Source organism: Galleria mellonella, unplaced genomic scaffold (assembly GCF_026898425.1).
Source record: "Galleria mellonella isolate WM207_F2 unplaced genomic scaffold, CSIRO_AGI_GalMel_v1 utg312, whole genome shotgun sequence".
NCBI lineage: Eukaryota > Metazoa > Arthropoda > Insecta > Lepidoptera > Pyralidae > Galleria > Galleria mellonella.
In genome coordinates, this window is record NW_026442074.1 from 9,686,819 (window position 1) to 9,709,812 (window position 22,994).

At 37.7% G+C, this 22,994-nt stretch overlaps 1 protein-coding gene across 1 annotated transcript; it reads left to right on the forward strand.

Moving 5' to 3' along the window:
* The first annotated feature begins 304 nt into the window (after positions 1–304).
* On the forward strand, positions 305–22,631 carry LOC113515178 (eukaryotic translation initiation factor 3 subunit A). Its single transcript, XM_052896104.1, has 22 exons — positions 305–479; positions 717–945; positions 2,537–2,711; positions 4,660–4,848; positions 5,649–5,753; positions 6,602–6,810; positions 8,933–9,099; positions 10,157–10,294; positions 10,380–10,584; positions 11,053–11,152; positions 12,799–13,028; positions 13,750–13,942; positions 14,597–14,701; positions 14,810–14,939; positions 16,011–16,365; positions 16,785–17,014; positions 17,551–17,638; positions 17,988–18,245; positions 18,578–18,659; positions 19,017–19,240; positions 19,711–19,769; positions 20,301–22,631. The coding sequence occupies exons 1-22, from the start codon at positions 431–433 to the stop codon at positions 20,345–20,347; spliced, it is 3,567 nt and encodes a 1,188-aa protein (XP_052752064.1). The 5' UTR covers positions 305–430; the 3' UTR covers positions 20,348–22,631.
* The last annotated feature ends 363 nt before the right edge of the window (positions 22,632–22,994 follow it).

Sequence of the window (22,994 nt, forward strand, 5' to 3'; positions counted from 1 at the left end):
GATAATGACTGAAATGATGAAAAATTATGAATCTATTGTTCTTAATTTTTAAAAGAGTGCCGAATTTTTTTGTCTTGTTTTATAATTGTAATATTCCTTGATACAAACTTCACGATATGAAAGTAATTTGATGCAAAGATAAAAGATTATCTGATATATATGAAAAAATATATTTTTAGTGACATTTATGAGATAGCAATGCCGAATATCTTATTCTATCTCAGGGACTAGCTAGCGATGTCGAGGACCATAAAATTTTAAAGAATATGTAATTTTTTTTTTTATTTCAATGTAGCAACACTAACATCTACAGTAGCCATTTTGATCGTACTCAGTGCGTTGACAGACTAATAAATGGAAGATTAATTAGAATCTTCCACATATTTTGTGTACTCAAATTCGCGTTAATGAAGTAAAGTGTAACTACAACATGGCTCGATACGGTCAAAGACCGGAAAATGCCCTTAAACGGGCCAATGGTTTGTACTCAAATTTGTATATGTGTAATCATTTACCACGTTGCATGTTGATACTAAGTCGGCCTTTCCCCTTGTAGTAACTTCATCGCAGCTGTTTACATGGAACAAAATATAACTTTTTATAATTATAAATTTTATTATGTTATTAAACACATCATTTGCGATATAATAACGTCTATAAATCATTACGTAAAAACATAACCTAAATATTTAAATTGCTACATCATGTCCCTTCAGAGTTTATGGACCTGGACAAACCTGCTCGGGCTCTGGATACCCTGCAGGAGGTTTTCCGAAATAAGAAATGGGCATACAACTGGTCTGAGTCAGTACTTGAACCGATTATGTTCAAGTACTTGGAGCTTTGCGTCGACCTTCGCAAGTCGCATGTTGCCAAGGAAGGTCTATTCCAGTACAGGAACATGTTTCAGTCAGTGAATGTGGGGTCGCTGGAGCTTGTCATAAGGTAATATAAAATTTAATGTATCTGTACACTATGTTTATGTGTATTATATATATATATATATATATATATATATATATATATATATATATATATATAGGGACACTCCAGACCAAGGACTTAGATCAATGGTACTAATTTATATTTATATATTTCTAGGAATACAAAATGTTTTCCATCTATATGCCAAATTTTATTAAAAATGGTTCTTCTGGTTAAGAGAGTAATATACTTCAAAACACCCTCACCAATTTTTTAATTATATTACATAAAATAAAAAAGAACACATAATAATATTAATGTTTTTTTTTTATATATATATAACTACTTGATTAAGTCTTAATATTTATTAAGGGATAGAATATTGATAATTCTGATTACTAAATCTTAAGTTTAAAGATGTTGTTATCCTCTCTAATTTTTTTTTTTTTTAGGGCATGATTTGTTATTTGTTCTATTTAGTAATTTACTCTATAAACATATTATTCTGTGTATGATTAAAAGGTACCCTTGAAGTACCCAAATATCATTTAATATTTTCATTATTTGATTTTAACTTCAAGGATAAACAAATTTGTAAGGAATAATACTCAAAAGTATAATTGGAAATACTTTTGTCGAATGGTCCTTACACAGACATACATACAGTAATATATTTGTATTATTGTAATAAAGAATTTTCTTATAATTGCCCAGAAAAGAAACTATATTGTTTTTAATGTTAAAAATCCACTTGCCTTAAATTACTTAATAAATCTTTATGAATGTAATTGAATTCCTCACATTATTAAAGGTATCATCAATGCTCAAAACACTATTATGATTAAAATAACTATTTTTGGTTTTACTTGAAAACACCTTGTTACAATCTCAATATATTTGTATAATTCATGTATTTACACATCAAGAACATTCTTGAATTAAAACTCAAATTCTTAAATCAATTAAATACTTTTATTTTGCAATAAATGTTAGATTCTTCCGATACTCAACGTCACTCAAATCAGGAGCCACCCTTTAGTCTGGCACCCATGGCATTTTGCCTTCTCTGCCACCCTATTATTACATTATTGGATATCAAAAGTTCTATTGTGCTATTATTTTTTTTTATATAAATTATTGCATAAATAATTAATAATTGTGTCCCATGAAAAAACAAACTCCAATTGTGACAAAACCAGTCATTTATATCTAAAAGCTGAATTACTGAATTAATTTTAATAATATATCTATGGGACTAATCAGTAAGTATATCCTTTTAGATAAAAAAAAAATACAAATCAGTTTAGAAATGATGGAATTATAAGATAACAAACAAAAAACTACAACCAAATTTTGACCCTCCTTCTTTTTAAAATTGGTTGAAAACAATGTACTAGTCATTCAATTAAAAATTTATTACACAAGTGAAAATAAAACTATATTATTAGACAAAATGTCTCTTAAAGATGAGTAAAATTTTATAATAGAATTAAAAGAGATTTTTTTAATAAGTAGCACATCTCTTATTATTAATAAGTCATTAAATATCACACTTACAAACCCCAATTACACAATCATGTGTTGATCATTAATATGTTATTTTTATACATAGGGGGTATTTGCGAATGGCTGAAGAACGTACAGAAGCTGCAAGGGAGCAGTCAACTCAAGCTGTCATTGATACCGATGATTTAGACAACCTAGCGACTCCTGAGAGTATACTCCTCAGTGCAGTGTCAGGAGAAGATGCCCAAGATCGTTCAGACAGAACAATACTTACACCATGGGTAATTATTTTTATAAGAATATTATGTTGCTTTTTTTGCTATCTGTAATTTGGTATTTTTCTTCTAAATATAATTTGTAACTAAAATTGGCCAATAAAGCATTTATAAATCATCAAGTACAAATATCTAAGTTTTCCTGTTTAGAATTCATAATAGATAGGATAACAGAATTATAGGATTATAAGCAGCTGACTTTTGACCACAACAACAGAAAGTCAGTGTTAAAATGCTTTTCCAATACTAAAATGCTGGGGGGAAAGGGATTGTTAGTAATGGAGACTGAGAATCCCATTGCTAGCAATATACCCAACCAGGTCGACCTCCTCGCGGTTCTCCCTGAAAACTATCATGGTTAATTCCTGATGAATTCATCATGATGAGCTAACTGACCTATTTTTCATTTACTGGTCACATCCCTTCACTGGTGCTCCGCCAGCGTATCCCGTTAGCGCAGGCGGGGTTACCATACCATTTTCACCCATCAAAAAAAAATACTAAAATGCTTATTTTAATGCTTATGTTACTTTTATGTATTTTCCTTTTTATATCATTATGTATATTTCTTGTGCATGTCTATCCATCTTTGTTATTATTTGTATGCTATAATTTATGCAATTAAATTATCTATCTATTTAATGTCATTGACTGAAAGCAAAAGGGATTTCTAAATTAGGTTTATGTAAATCAGAGCATTTTGAGTTCCATTGTTCGTGCCCAACCCAATCTTAGACAGGTATGACAGATATGTAAGAAGAATGTTTAGTGATAATTTCTGAATATATTCAGCCAAACTATTTCTGGCTTTTGTTGTTCATGTCTAGTCTTATATTGCTTCTGAGTCCCTCCAAATTAAATCCCATCACTAACATATCGGTTGTCAGTGGTGGTAGGCCTTGGAGGGAGAGCATAGCTGGTGGCTAGACGCGACAGGCTACATCACCATATGTAGCTTGTGTTAATTTATGCCTGCACAAATAATATAATTTAAAATTAATATATCACTGTATTATCTGGATTATCAAATGCAATCAACTTTGTAAAATATGTAAGTACATCTGTAAGTAAGAAAATATTTGTCTTACTCATTAATAAATATTGATTTTGATTGGTTTTTGTTGATTCGAATATGTTATCTTTCTGGTATTAAGAATATTTAAAACAGTCTTTTCTTCATATATTCAATTCCTATACAACAATTTGTCCAGTTAATCGAGTCTCCACAGCCCAAAAAACTTTCAATGTCTGTAAAATAAAAGTATACCAATTCAGTAATGGCGATTAATTTGAAGTACTACAAGCGTCAGAATATGTTCTGTGATGTCTTATACAAGTCTATAGGTGCAAGTTACTATTTTTCAACAGATTGGTCCAGAAAAAAATAATGTATAATTTAGAAATTTTCTAGTGTCATAAGTTTTTAACATATATTTAACATTTAATTACATGTTTTTTTTTACACACAATGACCCAAATGAGAGGCTAAGCGCAGAAAAGAAAGTCCAATTTACATTACATTACATTTACATGTTTTTCGGCTCATGTTTTTGATATTTATAGACATGACAATCCCATTATTACATTATCCTGTATATGTTTAATATTTTGTACTTCTGTGAATACATCACCTTACTAATTTAATAAAATTGCAGGTAAATGGTATTTATATATGATATTTAAAAAAAATCATGTAAGGGTCTTAATAAGAGCAGTAGATGCCAAAATAATCGTTTTTAGAAATTTTATCTGTTTGTTTGTTCTGGCGCCACCAAATTGAATGCGGTTTTTATAGATATGTTCCTAAAGATGTAACTTAAACTTTGACGCGTGTTTTATATCGATATGTTATCTATAAGTGGTATATTTATTTTGCATTTCCTACTTCCAAAATCCACGCATACAAAGTAGCGGTCAAAAAGCTAGTATCTTATAAAAACAATTTGATTTTCAGGTAAAATTTCTCTGGGAGTCATACTGTCAGTGCTTGGAACTGTTGCGTACCAACGCTCATGTGGAGACTCTGTACCACGATATTGCTCGCATGGCATTTCAATTTTGTCTAAAGTACTCCCGTAAGACAGAATTTAGAAAGTTGTGTGATAAATTGAGGAAACATTTGGAGGATATTTGCAAGCCTACTGTAAGTAGTTGTAAAAAAATATATATATTTTACTGAACTACGTGTTATCTTGCTAAAATCCATATCACTGGTTATTTCATCAAAATTATTTTATTCTCCTACCATTAGTGTGTGTGTGTGAGTGCCAACACTCAAAGATTGACTACCACTATTACTACCAAAACTTCTACAATCTTTCATATTGGCCAACAATCTCCAACTGCCATTATGTTCGCGCACGTTTTACGACACGTATCTCACCTCTAAACGAGACATCGTCAGACAAATTATTAGATCGCTGCTTGGAGCCAGTGTTAACTTTTCGACACCCAAATAGTGAAAAAATATTAAAAAAAAAATTTAAGTCATATAATTATGAAATAAAAAAAAATTATTAAAAACAATTCATATTTTAATCTATGTTGTTAATATCATTAAGCAATAGACATTTTGTCTGTTTGTTTGTTTTGTATGATGTTACTTGTATATGTAAGGTTTAAATAAAAATAATGACTTTTCAATATGTAGAAAGCTACAGGATGTTTATAGCTTTCTACATAATATGCACTTCCACTGCATTTCAAACCAACTCACTATTGTTAGGATTAGTGATCTCGGAGTTCTGTGTGTATAAAATTGTATATATAAATAATATAAACAAAGTATTATTCAACCTATGTTTTTGTGAGAAAACAATAATAAACTTAGTTTATTATTGTAAAATTACAATTACAGTATGTGAAATATTGTAATTTTTCAAACAACTGCGAGTTGATAATTCAATGCCATTTAATAAAAAATATTATATGTAACTCAAACAGGTGCAAACTGGGAATGTGAGTATATCAAAACCAGAGACGCAACAACTCAATTTGGAAACTAGACTGTTCCAGCTTGACAGCGCTATACAGATGGAATTATGGCAGGTAAGATATACTTAGGAAATATCAACAAAATTGACTGTGGACATTATACTATAATGTATCGACAAATGGTACCCTTAATGCATTTTTCACTAGGATTATGGTTTTTTTTTTAATGGGTATAAATGGAATGGTAATCCTGTCTGTGTTATTGGTATACACTGATAAAGCAGCAGTGAGAGATGATGGGTGAGGATTAAAGCAGATCAATTAACCCATCATAATGTATTCCACAAGAAATAACCATGATGATTTCCAAGAATGACATTGAGATAACCTGACAGGGTATTTTGCTAGCAATGCAGCTATTAAACTCCATCGTTGACAATCCCTCACCCCCAAGGTCTATGGTAAACTGACTCTGTACCTATTAATAACAGCCATATAAATCTCTTCAAATTGAAACAGTGATGTGAGCAAATTCTAATTAAATTCTAAATTAATGATTCATTTTCTGCCCCCTGGCTAGTTGCCAATTAATACAAAATTCCTCCGAAATAAATCCCACACCTGACATTCCCATTGTTAGAATGTGGTAGGCCTCGGAGGGAAAGCAAACCTATTGGTTTGACGCGACAGGCTCTGAATTACTAAGAAGTCTGTGTTAATTTAAGCCAATACAAAAAAGAAAGAATAAATTGCAACAAATGAAAATGTGAAATTCTAAACGGATTTTAAAACATAAAACTTATGGAAATATTAACAAGCAGATTTTGCTCTACAAAAATAGGTACTTTGTAATATTTTCCCTAATCTATCTTTTATAATTTCTTGCAAATGAAAAGACTACACGAAAAATATTCTAAAAATATATACAATTTTTAATAAAACAATCTCATTTTACAAAACAGGAAGCCTACAAGGCCATAGAAGACATTCACAACCTTATGAACATGTCCAAGAAAACTCCAGTGGCCAAAACCATGGCCAACTACTATGGCAAATTAGCACTGGTGTTCTGGAAGGCTGGACACTGTCTTTTCCATGCTGCCGCACTGCTCAAGCTGTTCCAGCTGTCTAGAGAGATGAAAAAGAATATCACCCAGGAAGAGCTGCAAAAGTAATTACTTAAACTATTCATTAATAGTAAGAATGATTCTAATCTGAAGTGAGGATATTTATAGGAGGCACAAGTCTGTTGCAGTGTTACTGGATGTGGGTGACTCAGGGCCATATGCCGTATGGCACTATATGTTCAACAATGTTTTATTTTCTGCAATTATGAGTTTTTTATTTTATACAACTTAGAATGACAAACAAGCTGACGGCCCACCTGATGGAAAGTGGTAACCGTCGCCTATAAACATGAGCAGTACCATGGACATAACAGAGTACACCTATCCCCCGATTTACACGGTAGATACGTTCCTGAGAAAAACGTGTAAATCGAAAATTAAAAATTTTCAAGTCAAAACCGTGTAAATCGAAAAGCTTGCAGAAAATGCATAATTTTGCTATTTAATAGTTGTGATTTTTTTCAATATTTTTAGGTGTCCACAGAAATAAAAATAAAATGCATTGACAGGTTAAAATATGTAATATATTACGGAAACACTGTTTTTTTATTTAATTACAATACATTTAACTGAAAAATTAAATCTTTCTGACACTGTGAAACTTTCACTCAAATACAATTTTCCGTAGATAAAACTTTAATTTTATGTGAAGAAATACAGACACAGTGTGCATGTGCAGCAAGTCAGCACATAAGCTCGGGATTCCCCGTGATTAGTATTAGTAGCATTTAGTAGAGTGCGATAAAAACAAAAAAAAAAAAAAAACTTATTTGGAAAACCGTGTAAAAGCGAAAACGTGTAAAACAAGTACCGTGTAAATCGGGGGATAGGTGTATACTGTTTCGCCCACGATACCCCCCATGCGTTGCCATTCCTGAGGACTCGGGTGTTATTCCTCTGTACCCTGTAAATTAACGCCATATCCCACCCTTCGAACCGAAACACAGCCATGCAAATACAACTACTTCACGGTTGAAACACGAATGGGACAGAGGTACCCAAGCAATCGACTTTTGTACAAAGTCTCCCTCTGGTATGATTCTTTTTAATTGATAGGGTTGCGATGTTTAGTGGACAGATAACAGCTGATAGGATAGGGGCTTGTTCCATACTAATTTTATGAAACTGTGTGTATGTTTTTTCCGGCATCACGCAAAATTCAAATTATGTAGTGGACAACCAATATATATCTTTTTTGGGCCAATATATATGTATTGCTATATATTACTTATCCCTAATATGTACATATAGCAGGCAGAAAGTTAGTATTTTATAAATGTAGTGGGAAATAGATGTAAGAAACAATTTAATTTGATTATGTGCCCTCCAAATTAAATCCCATCACTAACATATCAGTTGTCAGTGGTGGTAGGCCTTGGAGGGAGAGCATAGCTGGTGGCTAGACGCGACAGGCTGCATCACCATATGTAGTCTGTGTTAATTTATGCCCGCACAATATTTACATAAAACTTACACTATTCTAATGTCTCAATTAATAACTCGCCCGTTTTATATAGATCACGCAAAGTGTGATTTAATTTTTAACCAACTTCAAAAAAGGTGGAGGTTCTTAATTAAATTGTAATTTTTTTATGTGTTACTTCATAACTGTGACAAACTGATTTCGAATTTTTTTTTTATCTGAAAGTATATGGATTCAGATTGACCTCATAGACATTTTATCTAAATTAATTCAATAGTTTAGTTTTTAAATTAAAATAATTTGTTTTGTCACTATTGAAGTTGGTTTCATTTTGTAAACAACTATTTTAATATTTCACTTTTATTTTATCAGTAGTGGCCCGCCCCGGCGTCGCACTGGTGGACATTTTTAACATTTCCCTTCACTGCTCTGTTCCTATTGATCATAGCGTGATGAAAAGTATACTATAACCTGCCCAGGAATATGAAGAATAATTGTACAAAGTTTCGTTAAAATCCGTCGAGTAGTTTTTGTTTCTATAACGAACATACAGACACAGACAGACAGGCAAAAATTTTACCGATTGCATTTTTGGCATCAGTATTGATCACTAATCATCCCCTGATAGTTATTTTGGATATATATTTCATGTACAGAATTGACCTCTCTACAGATTTATTATAAGTATAGATTGTTGACCTAAGTGGTATCTAAGAAGTGCTAATCTCGTAAATTGATACCAGGATGGCGTGTCGGGTCCTGGTGGCTGTACTGTCTGTACCACTGCCGTCGTTGCACCCCGAGTTCGACAGGTTCGTCGAGACGGACAAGAGCCCCGTCGAGAAGGCGCAGCGATTGGCCGTGCTTCTAGGACTGGCGCAGCCGCCGACCCGCGCGAGTCTACTCAAAGGTACATTCATCATCATCATCACCATCATATCAGACTTTAACTGTCTACTGTTGAACATAAACCTCCCTCTTGGGGGTTTTGCCAGTAGTTACCACGCTTAGTAGATGGATTGGCCATGCTTGGCAGGCGGGTTGTTTTAGGAGATGATTAAGGATGTTTTAAGACGGACGCTGCTGCCCATCCCTCGTCCTCTCTTAGTCAATTCTTATTACACCCACAGAAAAGTAAAGGGTGGCCTATTCTATGCCGGGACTACACGGCAATGGTACATCGCTCATTAATAATTATTATTTTCTTGGTCTCGCATCCCCTTAGCCAACTTGCCTAATAATGCAATCCTGTTTATATATATATATATATATATATATATATATTATATTAAGCAGAATGTATGATATCCCAGACTTCTGATTTTTAATAGCATCATCATCTTCCTACCCTTATCCCAATTATTATTTGGGGTCGGCGTAATATGGTTTTATCCATATTACAAAAGGATTTAGCTTATAGTTTTACGACCGGCCGCCTGCCTGACGTCAACCATCTTTGGTTTTAATAGCATATTAATATTTGAATATTTGATTTATATGGTGAAAACAAAAATAAATTTAATTTAGTACTTCCCATAGAGAAATTTCAAGTATTACGTAATGCAATTTTTGAATATTTTTTAACTTTCCCTCCTTATAACAAGCAACCATTTTTACCTTAAAGTCACATCACTAACAAATACTGACAACAAAAAGAATAAAAATGACCTACAAAACAGTCGAAGTATTCCCCATAAAACAAACGAGAAGGATTTCTAATTTGAAAATTTTAATTCACTAGTTTTTTTAATTTAAATAAAAAAAAAATAACTTAATGCATTGTTCGAATCCTCTCTCGGCCCTGTTATGCATTGTAACGTTTTCCAAGAATCTCCGAAAGTGTTTTACGTAATACTTGAACACTTGTTTGGGATCTTTCTCTTTCATTTTTCTTGCTATTATATTAAAACAGAATCATTTTAATTTAATTATAGGAAAATAGATAAAATAATCGTCGGATGTTACAGATGTGATCCGTTTGAATGTGGTGGCGCTGGCATCGCCTCAGCTACAACAGCTGTACTCCTGGCTGGAAGTGGAATTTGACCCATTAACGATCTGTCACAATGTTAAGGGTATTATTAAGTCGCTACAGGATGAACCTAGTAAGTTAAATTTAAAATATTAATTTTTTTTAGATCTATATCTCTTTTTAGACAGTATTTATAATACAATATGTGTGTCCAACAGACTCGCCGCTGGCTCAGTACACGGCGGCCCTGAACGACGTGGCGCTCGTCCGTCTGATCCGCCAGGTGGCGCAGTGCTACGCCTGCGTGCAGTTCTCTCGCCTTCTTGAGCTGGCCGGCACCGACGACCTGTTCCATCTGGAAAGATTACTTGTAGACTGTGTGCGGCATAACGATATGCAGATTCGGATCGATCACGCCAACAAGTCAGTACCTCTATTACTTAGTACTCGTGCCATAGAGGCGCCCTCTAATGTCAAGAGCTTTTAGGCAATTAGGATCACACGTTAGGTATCTGACATGGCTTACCGGATGACTACTATTTGCCCTCCAAAATACAAAGTTAGTAGCAATCATTCTTAAATGATCCAAGCATTAATTTAAAAATTCAGAGATTTACACTGGTATTCTATCTTGGGATCTCTGGCAAGCTTTTTTCAGCATAAATAAAAAAAAAATAAACTTACTCATGATTGTAATTCCTAATGAAATAGGTAATAGATATTTTTGACTGTGACAATCACTGCAAACATAACATTCTATATTCAATTAATTCTAAGCTGACTGGTTTACATTTTATTCTTTTAATTTTAAAAATCGAACAATTGTTAGATCAACTTTGTATAAGGCACATTAGAATGTATACAAAATTTACTTTTTTTTCTTTCTTTCAGGTGTGTAAACTTTGGCGTCGAAGCGGGCGGTGGCGAGTGGTGTTCCGCTGCCGATGAAGCCTGCGGCGGCGCTATACTGCAAGCTACTCCTGCTGAACAGGTATGAAATACATCTTATATTCACTTTATTGAATGTTTATCAATAGTACAATAATGAGAATGTAGCTATAAATAAATATATAAATAGACCCATGTATGTATTGATAATAATTAGAGAATTTGCAATAAGATTGTCATAAATCTATCAATCTGATGTTTATTAGATTTGTGATTTGTTTGGAAAAAAAAGAATTTTCAAAATCTGTTTACTGATACTGAACTGATAGAGTTATGAGGTAACAAACATAAAAATGAAAATAAATGTTTGAAAAATCATCCTTAGTAGCTATATATAGATCACTACCTATAATTGTGTACTGAAAAATAGTGTGCGAGTTGACCGGATGCTGCCGGCCGCCTGTTAGCGTAGTGTAGTGTGGTGTGGCGCAGCGTGTTGTGATGCGTGTGAGGTGTGCGGGCGGCGGCGGTGCTGGCGGGCGCTGCGGGCCGCCTGTTAGTGTAGTGTAGTGTAGTGTAGTGTGGTGTGGTGTGGTGCGATGCGTGTGAGGTGTGCGTGTGCGGCAGGTGCGCGAGCAGCTGGTGCGGGCGGCGGCGGTGCTGGCGGGCGCGGCGGGCCGCCTGTTAGTGTAGTGTAGTGTAGTGTAGTGTGGTGTGGTGTGGTGCGATGCGTGTGAGGTGTGCGTGTGCGGCAGGTGCGCGAGCAGCTGGTGCGGGCGGCGGCGGTGCTGGCGGGCGCGGCGGGCCGCCTGTTAGTGTAGTGTAGTGTAGTGTAGTGTGGTGTGGTGCGATGCGTGTGAGGTGTGCGTGTGCGGCAGGTGCGCGAGCAGCTGGTGCGGGCGGCGGCGGTGCTGGCGGGCGCGGCGGGCCGCCTGTTAGTGTAGTGTAGTGTAGTGTAGTGTGGTGTGGTGCGATGCGTGTGAGGTGTGCGTGTGCGGCAGGTGCGCGAGCAGCTGGTGCGGGCGGCGGCGGTGCTGGCGGGCGCGGCGGGCCGCCTGTTAGTGTAGTGTAGTGTAGTGTAGTGTGGTGTGGTGCGATGCGTGTGAGGTGTGCGTGTGCGGCAGGTGCGCGAGCAGCTGGTGCGGGCGGCGGCGGTGCTGGCGGGCGCGGCGGGCCGCCTGTTAGTGTAGTGTAGTGTAGTATAGTGTGGTGTGGTGCGATGCGTGTGAGGTGTGCGTGTGCGGCAGGTGCGCGAGCAGCTGGTGCGGGCGGCGGCGGTGCTGGCGGGCGCGGCGGGCCGCCTGTTAGTGTAGTGTAGTGTAGTGTAGTGTGGTGTGGTGTGGTGCGATGCGTGTGAGGTGTGCGTGTGCGGCAGGTGCGCGAGCAGCTGGTGCGGGCGGCGGCGGTGCTGGCGGGCGCGGCGGGCCGCCTGTTAGTGTAGTGTAGTGTAGTGTAGTGTGGTGTGGTGCGATGCGTGTGAGGTGTGCGTGTGCGGCAGGTGCGCGAGCAGCTGGTGCGGGCGGCGGCGGTGCTGGCGGGCGCGGCGGGCCGCCTGTTAGTGTAGTGTAGTGTAGTGTAGTGTGGTGTGGTGTGGTGCGATGCGTGTGAGGTGTGCGTGTGCGGCAGGTGCGCGAGCAGCTGGTGCGGGCGGCGGCGGTGCTGGCGGGCGCGGCGGGCCGCCTGTTAGTGTAGTGTAGTGTAGTGTAGTGTGGTGTGGTGCGATGCGTGTGAGGTGTGCGTGTGCGGCAGGTGCGCGAGCAGCTGGTGCGGGCGGCGGCGGTGCTGGCGGGCGCGGCGGGCCGCCTGTTCCCGGCGCGGCGGCGCGCCGAGGCCGAGCGTGCGCGGCTGCACATGCTGCAGCACTACCACGACAACAAGCACGCCGAGCACCACCGCGTGCTGCAGCGCCATAAGATCATCGAGGAGCGCAAGGAGTACATTGAGCGGCTCAACACCGTGCGAGAAGAGGAGGAGCTCAGGTTACTATCATGACATTTTTATCTAAATAATATAGTTTGAATAAAATTTAAAAGGCACAAATATGGTTTTAAAATAATTGAGAAATCTCCTCCTTTAAAGTTGTATTGAAAATTGTCTTTCTATTTCATATTGATCGAAGTTGTATTAAAATACAAACTTAAATTCTAAAAAAAATAAATATTGAATTCTAATATTATGCATAGTGAGTACGCTAATAGTTTGTATATTTCTGAAACATTGTATTTTATGAAGAAATTGCAACATTTATAAATGATCGATTAAATGAGAGTTTAGTGGTGGAACTTTAAATAATAATGAACAATTTTATTTAAATGGCCTAATGGATTTGAATGAAATTTAGTTCGAGGATTTTAAGCCTAACTTTTGTACTACTTTATGCACTGAATCACACGAATAAAGTTTCGGAAAATAGTGTTAATAATGAGTATAGGCAAAGGTAACAAAGACGTCACTGGAGTGTTTACTTCTAACATGTGTTAGATTAAAAAAGACATCTATCTGGATGTTTTTTTTTTAATTAGTGATAATGGAATGGTAACGCCAACTTCGCTTTCGGTATACACTGGTGGGGCACCAGTGAAGGATGATAGACGAGGCTGAAACAGGCCAGTTGGCCCACAGTAATGAATTCATAAAGAATGAATCAAAATGATTTCCTTTGTCCCCAAGTATGTGTTTGAGATGAGTGTTGGCGGGCAGGCGGCAAGAGGAGCAGCTGCGCGCGGCGGCGGCGGCGGAGGCGCGGCGGCTGGAGCTGGAGCGCGAGGAGCGCGAGAAGCGCAAGTACGCGTCCGAGATCGCCGCCATGAAGGAGCGCCACCGCCGCGAGCGCATGGCGCACATCTCGCAGACCGCGCACGGCAAGAAGATGCTGCAGAAGCTCGACGAGGAGGTACGCGCCCCCACGCATCCACACCACGTTTGCCATTATACTGCTCATACACAAAAGTCGATTGCTTGGATACCTCTGTCCCATTTGTGTTTCAACCGTGAAGCAGTTGTGTTTGCATGGCTGTGTTTCGGTTTGAAGGGTGGGATATGGTGTGAATTTACTGGGTACAGAAAAATAACAACTGAGTCCTCGGGAATGGAAATGCATGGGGGGTATCATGGGCGAAACAGTATACTCTGTTATGTCCATGGTACTGCTCATGTCTATAGGCGACGGTTACCACTTCCCATCAGTTGTATAAAAAAAAATATCTTGCTTTACTATTTCTGACGACTATGATTCTGTACCCTGTAATTTAGACTAATGGAAAATTATAGTTACTTGTATCTTTAAAAATATATCTTTTCCTATGAGAATTTTAACCTGAATAATGTTTACTCATAAAATGAAACCCAATGTCCATATTCATGAAACTGAGCAATTAAATAAATTTTTGATTAAGCTCCTTCTCTAAATATGAAAACAGATTTTGAGTCATTCACATAATAAAATGTCACTACAACATTTTATAGAATTATGAAAGATATATTTCTTTGTAAATTTTTTACTAAACTTAACAACATTTAATTAATTTTCTAAATACTTTTAATACAGGAAATAAAGAAAATGGACGCGGAAGCTATAGCCCAACGTGAGGCAGAGGAACTAATGAAGGAACGCCGTGAAATGCAGGCAAAACTGAAGTCACAGGAAAAGAAGGTAAACTTTACTTATTACATATTATAGTGACTAGATATGGATTGGTATACCTAAATCTATATATAATGGGATTAGGATAGCATTTTAATATGTAATTATTTCTTGTAGGTGGACTATTTCGAGCGTGCGAAACGTTTGGAAGAGATTCCATTGTTGCAGAAGAGTTTGGAAGAAAAGCAAGTACAGGATAAGGCGTTCTGGGAGCAACAGGAGGCCGAACGCATCGCACAACTTATCGGTCAGTTTGTATTGCTATTTCACTATATAGTCCATTGTAAACGTTATTTGGGGTTATTTTGGGTTCGCAGTATAGTTGTTGCGCGAGTGACAGAAGGATTTAAAACTAACGTCTCATTCAACATATCATCGGTTGCATTAATATTTATAAAAGCCAGCATTCATTGCGGTTCGCCTGTAAAGTGTAGCTTATTACATAAGACAGCTTGTAATGCTATTTTCCGTCGACTCAAGCTCGTTATCTCGACGGCGGAAAAAATGTCGCATACGAGAGTTTCGTCGTAATGACCTATCTTCGGCATAGTATGACCGAAAGTTGCAAATTTTATATAATTTGATATATTGGTGTTCCGTTACGTATCGTTGGCAATTGCAGATATGTTGAATTTAACGCTAGCCTTACTTTTTTTTTTTTGATGGGTGAAAATGGTATGGTAACCCCGCCTGCGCTAACGGAATACGCTGGCGGAGCACCAATGATGGGTGATAGGTGAGAATGGAAACAGGCCAGTTAGCCCATCATGATGAATTCATCAGAAATTAACCATGATAGTTTCCAAGGGGAACCGCGAGGAGGTCGACCTGGTTGGGTATTTTGTTAGCAATGGGATTCTTAGTCTCCATTACTAACAATCACTTCCCCCCACGCTAGCCTTACTGTATCGCACAATGTATTCACATGCGTGTTAGCGTAAGCACATGCGCGTTAGCGTAGCCACATATGCACGCAAAACGCAGTAGTCTGCTAGGGCGTATAGGGATTTCATTTTAATAGATGACAATGGAATGGTAGCCCCGGTTGCGCTAACGCTCTACGCTGATGGGGCACCAGTGAGGGATGATAGGCGAGATAAAAAAGTAGGTCAGTTAGCCCATCGTGATGAATACATCTGGGATTCAGCATGATGTTTTCAAGGGGGGATCACGTGGAGGTTGACCTGACAGGGTATATTGTTTAGCAATGGAACTGATAGTCCGTATTACTAATAATCCCTTCCCCCGGGCGTATAGGGTTTGTCATGTGTATATTTGTGAGGAGATGTAAACGAGGATGTTGTGTGTGCGCGTGCAGAGGCCCGCGCGCGCGACGTGGCGACGTCGACGCGGCTGGCGCGCATGCACGCGCAGCGCGACGCGTTCGTGGCGCGCGTGCGCGCCGAGCGCGGCGCCGCGCACCACCAGCGCCTCGCCGCCTTCCGCGACCAGCTCGCCGCCGAGCGCGAGCGGCGCCGCGCCGCCCGCCGCCAGCAGCGCGTCGAGCGCCGCCGCCAGGACTGGCTGGCAGAGAAGCGCCGTGCAGAGGAACGCGCTGCAGAGGAAGCGCGCCGCCTGCGCGAGGAGGAGGAGCGGAAGGAGCGGGAGGAGCGCGAGCGGAAACACCAGGAGGAGCTCGCGGCACTGCGCGAACGGAAGGAGCGAGAAGAACGGTAAACAGTCACAGCACAGTGTTGAAATTGTCATTTTGCACTACTGCGCCTGCTGAAAGTTTATTGCCTTATTGCTCTGGGAATTTTGAAATGTTTTTTTTTTTTTCATTCATAGTTCAATCGAGACTAAAAGAAATGAAGACAACACGTGCCGTGTTGTATTCATACACAATCTTTATACATAGATTTCTTCTCTGTGTGTATCTTTTCTATTATTTCCCTAAAAATGACTGGGAGAAAATGCTTTAAAGATTTAATCCGCCTTGTACACATGTATGCACTACAGAATAAATAAATGATGGCTGATGATGTCACTAACGATAATTATGTACGTAATTGTTTCACTAATTCTCAACTGATGATAATTATTTTTGTAATCTTTTCTGTACTTCCCATATTGATAGTTTTTTTTGTCGCAGAGAGCACCAGGAGATGCTGGCACGTACAGAGGCGAAGATCCGCGCTAAAGAGGCAGAAGTGGCGCGGCGACTGGAGGAGCAGAAGGCGGCCGCCGGCAGCAGCTGGCGCCGCGCCGACCGCGCCGACCGCGCCGACCGCGCCGACCGCACCGACCGCCCCGACCGCGACGACGCCTGGCGCGCCAAGGACACCAAGGATGCCGACAAGAAACCCGAACCCTGGAGACCAAGTCAGTTGCCACTACTTTTTTTACTTCACAATAAGTTTGCACTACTGGATATTGTTTTTAGTGATGATAAGTATCTAAGATAGTGCATGCTTACCCCCAAAATACATATTAACTATATATTTGAAAAGTACCATAAATATAGAATAAGGAATTATTGGCGTTGTACAGGCATGTAATTATGACGAAATTCCAGCGTGTTTTACCACACCTTTTGTATTAAGGAATAAAATGGTCCATAGATCGCTGGTACATATCCGGCTCGAAGGATCAAAATAATTTTCATTTCATACGTAATTTTGATATTAATGCCAGTGTTAAGTGTCAAATTGCTATTGCGCCAAAACATACATATCCGTCACGTCTGTCTCCCATTAGGGTAGGCAAAAACAATTGAACGCCAAATGGAAATGTACTAACAAAATTACGTCATTTGGACCTAGCATTACTCAAAAAGAAATAGTCAGTCGCCTAACTAATTCTATGCTTATTTATAATGAATATAAATAGCAATTATTATAGACTAATGTTGTACGCAGGTCGCGGTCGCGCCGAGTTGTCCCGTGATGATCGTCGCTCGCCTGACAGACGGCCGCGTGACGACCGCCCCCCGCCAAGAGACGACAGGCGAGTATCTCTTAACTATCTTCAATCTGGAGGTGTAAGGTCTGATTATATTGCCAGATTGGTCTTGAAATCCACCCTAAAATCATTGTAATCATAGTGATCATTCCAGGTGAATTTATAATGATAGGCCAACTGATTGGATTTAATCCTCACTTATATCATATCACACTTATATGACGTCATAGCACAAGATTACTATGCTATTGCCATTGCTTAAAAAAAAATCTCCTTGTTCATTAAAATGTTAATCATTATTAAAGTGCTTTAAATTCTCAATCTGAAAATGAAGAAACATTTTAATAGTTAAGATTAGTTTGTGGGAGTCATAATCGTGTTACTATATTTGTAGACGTGATGATCGTCCCCCAAGAGACGATCGTCCCCCAAGAGATGACCGTGCTGTGAGAGACGATCGCGGGCCAAGAGATGACCGTGGCCCAAGGGACGACCGCGGCCCAAGAGACGATCGTGGCCCGAGAGACGACCGCGGACCAAGGGACGACCGCGGGCCGAGGGATGATCGTGGGCCAAGAGACGATCGTGGACCAAGAGAAGAAGGAGCGTGGCGCTCCACTGCTGCACGTGAACCAGATCGCGATAGGGAAAGGTGAGTTTATGATTTTCTTTGTTTGTAATGAAACTCAGTTGTTTTTATATCTTGTTATATACCAGTAGTCATCAGATCAGTGAAATTGCTGGAAATAATTTCCTATTATACAACTCTTATACATGTTTTAAAAAAATAGTTGCATAAATAAAAATAATATTGACGTTACTTTTGTTTGTATGACGTACGCCATTATAAAAATTTGATCCTTGGAGCCGGATATGGATAAATAATCCACCTGTTTTAAATACATATAAATGTCTTTGTACAATAGAATTTCATATGGGTCCATAGAAAAATAAATTGTAATAAATATGTCTATTTATCATCAGGCCTCGTTACGGCGGACGGTCAAGTGGACCGGAGAGCGGTAGTTGGCGACGTGCAGCCGCTGATCCACCACCTGCACCAACGGTTCGTACTGCATTTTTTATTTGTCAGCTAATTGACTATTCATTCATATACAAATGCCGTACACATCCATGATATCATCATGACGACGGTGGAGAAATAAAATCCCGCTTAAATCTTGAATTCACCATAATGTGGTCAACCTGACCCCACAATTAATTGTGATTTATTGTAGGTGAGCAGCTATATCGTCATAGTCGTAGAATACTGACGGATCTTTATATGTAATCTTTGTCAGATCCGTCAGTATTCTACGACTATGACGATATGTGAATTTCTATGAAAAAGGAACTCATAATCTGAATTTATGTTCTTTGACTTTTTTTTTTTGAAATTTATTTGTACGCACGCACGAAACAGGAGCGTTCAGGCGCGTGGCGGTCAAAAGATGCGCCTCCACGCGACGACCGCTACCGCGACGCGCCACGTGACCGTGACCGCGACCGCGACCGTGGCGACCGCGGCGACCGTGACCGCAGCGATCGTGACCGCGACAGGGACTTCCGTGACCGTGATCGCGACCGCTTCCCTCCCAGAAGAGACGACAGGGACAGAGACCGGGAACCACCAAGGAGGGATGATCGGTAAGTGGTCTACGCTTGAATTGTCTACACTTCGAAATAACGCCTCATTAACATAGACAGAACAGAAATATAAATTTTGTTCAAGTGTAGTTTTTGTCCAAATGACCATTTCTTGATACAATTTATTTGTTTTGTTATCTCTTGTTGAAAATGTTCAGTTTTGTCTACTCATTGTCAGACAACAGTTTAACTAAACTATGTATATAAAAACTATACATACATACATACATACATACATATATACATATATATATATATATATATATATATATATATATATATATATATATATATATATATATATATATATATATATATATATATATATATATATATATATATATATATATATAACAAATTTTAAAGAATAATTTCATTTATAACGAAATCGTCGGATAGAAAGTCAACTTGATATTCTAATTAAAAAATACTAATTAAAATAAAATAAAATAAATAATTAAAATCCACAGCGATGCTCCCCGCCGTGACGACCGCGATCGACGCCCGCCGCCACGACGCGACGACAAACGTGAGTATTTTAAACTATTTAAAGACTACAGTCCTTCCAGATCAATGGGGTGCTTCAAAAAGGGTATATTAAGGTTTCTTCAGGGTCGACAACGTGCACGTGACACCCCTAGTTTTAATTTTCAGTAAGTGCTATTGAAACAAATTATAACACCTTTGTAACTCTGATATTTATTACATTTTTTATTATTTTCATAAGTTGTTTATAAAGTTGTTAATAAACCCAATTTTCAACCTGAAAAATCTACTCAGGGCCCGCATTTTATTTGAATTGAAAATGCCTCGTGCACTCACGCGCATTATATAATATAAGCAGTGCTTCAAATCTGTTATTGCCATCAGCCGCTCTCTATATTAATTTTGCCACCCCTCACTTTTTGTCGTTCTTGACATTTTTTTGTTTTTTAAATTCTTTGACTCATTATTTGATTTATAAATTCTTGGACTTTAAACTTGTTATGCTTATGTTAAATAGTTAGACAAGTTTTGTTTTGTAAATTAATAAGTAAACAATTTTCTTTCTCTTTCGCAGCTCGCGACCCTGAAGAAGATGAATGGCAACCAGTCACAAGACGTTAATTCTACTCCAATGTCACCAACTTTTTTTTTTATGGGTTTAGTAGTTATTTACTTACAAAACTTAAACTCATGCCTGACTTCTTTCGATCTATCTATCTTCTATCTTTTGATATCAGATCACGCTCTCACATGATAAGTCTGTTAAATTTGTTTGGGACTTAATAAACAATAGATCGATTTGCATTACAACTGTCCTAGATATTTTATATTTATAATCAGATTTGGAAGAATTTTCCCAAAGATGGTTGACGTCGGGCAGGCGACCGGTCGTATAACTAAAAGTGAAATCTTTTTGTAATATGGATAAAAACATTACGCCGACCCCAAATAATTGGAAAAAGGGTAGGAAGATGAATCTGATTGATGAACCAAAGTGTAGCATACTCCTATATGCTACACTTTGGTTTCAAGAACACTTCAACGCTAAGCACGTCATGTTGTTAAATACTTAGGGTATTTCTATTTATTGATACTAGATAATAAGCATCTAGATGGCGCGACAATTGTCAAAAAACGACCAGTCGACAAATAAACCAAACAATAAACAATAGACATATTGTTCACTACCAACCAGATTCAAGAACCACAGAAATAAAAATATTTCACCGTGCCTTCTTAAACATGACATTGGCATGATATGGCAGATTCACCAGTCAAAATGGGTGGCAGCCATTTAAATTGAAAAAAAGAAGAAAAATAAACAGTAACCATAAAAAAATGAGCGTTTAATATAATTATTATTCCGGTAGGCATCTACTGAACCCTAACATGTTTTGTCAACGTATTATTTAAGTACTTTTGAAAATATATATACACATATAACTATTTGATTTTATTATCCATTTATCCTACTAAAGTCTACTTTTTTTAGTCAAAAGCTACATGTAAATGTCTTGATTAAATACAGTGTAATTTCTCTGTTCTTTCATTCTTTCTAATATGTAATATATCTAAGGGGATAATTAGACTGTCATATATATAGGATCATATCCATTTTGAGATATACTTGTTAGTATGATGTAGGTAACAACCAGAGGGCCTACCATGAAGTATTTTCCGAAATTTCGGGGACGAACGGAACAGAAATTTGATGTTAAAATTACATAATACATGCTGTTTAAAATTATTAAAAATGTTAAAATATCGTTCTTCTGGACTATTAGAATAGGATTTATGATGAACGAAATGTTAAGCTCCATTTACTGTGTCGATTTTGACACGAACAAAAACACGAAATTGAGCCCGAAATTTCGGAATTTCATTTCATGGTGGACCACCAGGTCACTAAAACCATAAAAAAAATAACTGATACAGCAAAATATTTGATCACGAGAAAGTGTTGATTATTATTACAATATATAATTGAATAGAATCCATGCTAGATGCATTTGATGCATGCTAGATGCACAAATTTTACAACATTTAATTTCCATCTTGTATTTATATCACAGGATATGCACATGGCCATATATGTAAATTTAAATTCGACTATTTTCCGCGCTTAGCCTCTCATTTGAGCCGTGGTACGTATGAGTCGCGGCTAGTACAGCCAGCCCAGCTCCGCCCATAAGCACACATATGATAGTGCAATGACCTGCCTCTGAGAACTGAATAAATAGCAATAAAAGCTTCATACAAGTTTTGAAGGTACAATGTATTACACCTACTACATGACGCGACGCTTAATTATACAATTTATAATTATTATAACTGAAAGCTTTGATTGTTATTACGAATAAATTTTTTTTTCTTATTTGTTCTATTTGTGTTTGAAATACAAAATAACACTCATACATTATCGTGAAATATAGAAAATTATAACGATGCAACTGGCAGATACTTCTTTTTTTTTTACATCGCAGATTAGCTAATGCAATAAGATTGGTTTCAGAAAGCACATTTATTTATATAAGCATAAATGCGCATATTTAAAGCGATTGATAGGAGTTTAAACTGTGCATCTATATACTCGTACAGCCCATAATCCATCAAAATCGTTTCTTTTTTTTTCAATCGCTAATAGCATAGATTAAATATATCGAATGACTTAGAGCTTTCCGCTTAGACAAAATTATAAACACAATAATTTAGTTTTGCATAGATTGCTATTTGAAATAATATAGGTCAAAGCATTGCAGTAGAACTGCGCCAACCCACATACTATTTTTTTTTTACGGGACAAGGAATTCGTTTATATGTTATGTCTCAATTTTATATGTTATATAAAGCATTTAATCTTTTAACTGTGCCACTGTTCATGAATCGAATATAATATTCATAATAATATATGTGTTTTATTTCTAAGAGCGGTTACTATCTCATCCCCCACTTCTCAACAAAATATAATACAAGTAAGAAAATAATATTCAAACTATTATATATCAGGTGGGCCATCAACTTGTTTGCCATTCTAAGTTGTATAAAAAAAAATCAAACTAGTAGCTTTATTGCTAACATTACACTCTTAGGTCTACCTCTATGCGACCCCCTATTGAGACCATCGTGGTTATTTCTATTCAATTAAACACAATGGGCTGACTAATCTGACTTTGGAAGGGTGGGGGGGGGGGGGGGGATTGTTAGTAATGCAAACTACCAGTCGTTACTAGCAATATACTCTGAATTCCAGCATTATCATTTCGATGGG

Excerpts from the sequence above, each read along its gene's own strand:
- LOC113515178 (XM_052896104.1), top strand. The coding sequence starts at position 431 with ATGGCTCGATACGGTCAAAGACCGGAAAATGCCCTTAAACGGGCCAAT. Across the intron at positions 10,295-10,379 it reads GTCGCTACAGGATGAACCTA|ACTCGCCGCTGGCTCAGTAC; the intron begins GTAAGTTAAATT and ends TGTGTCCAACAG. Across the intron at positions 16,366-16,784 it reads CGGAAGGAGCGAGAAGAACG|AGAGCACCAGGAGATGCTGG; the intron begins GTAAACAGTCAC and ends TTTTTGTCGCAG.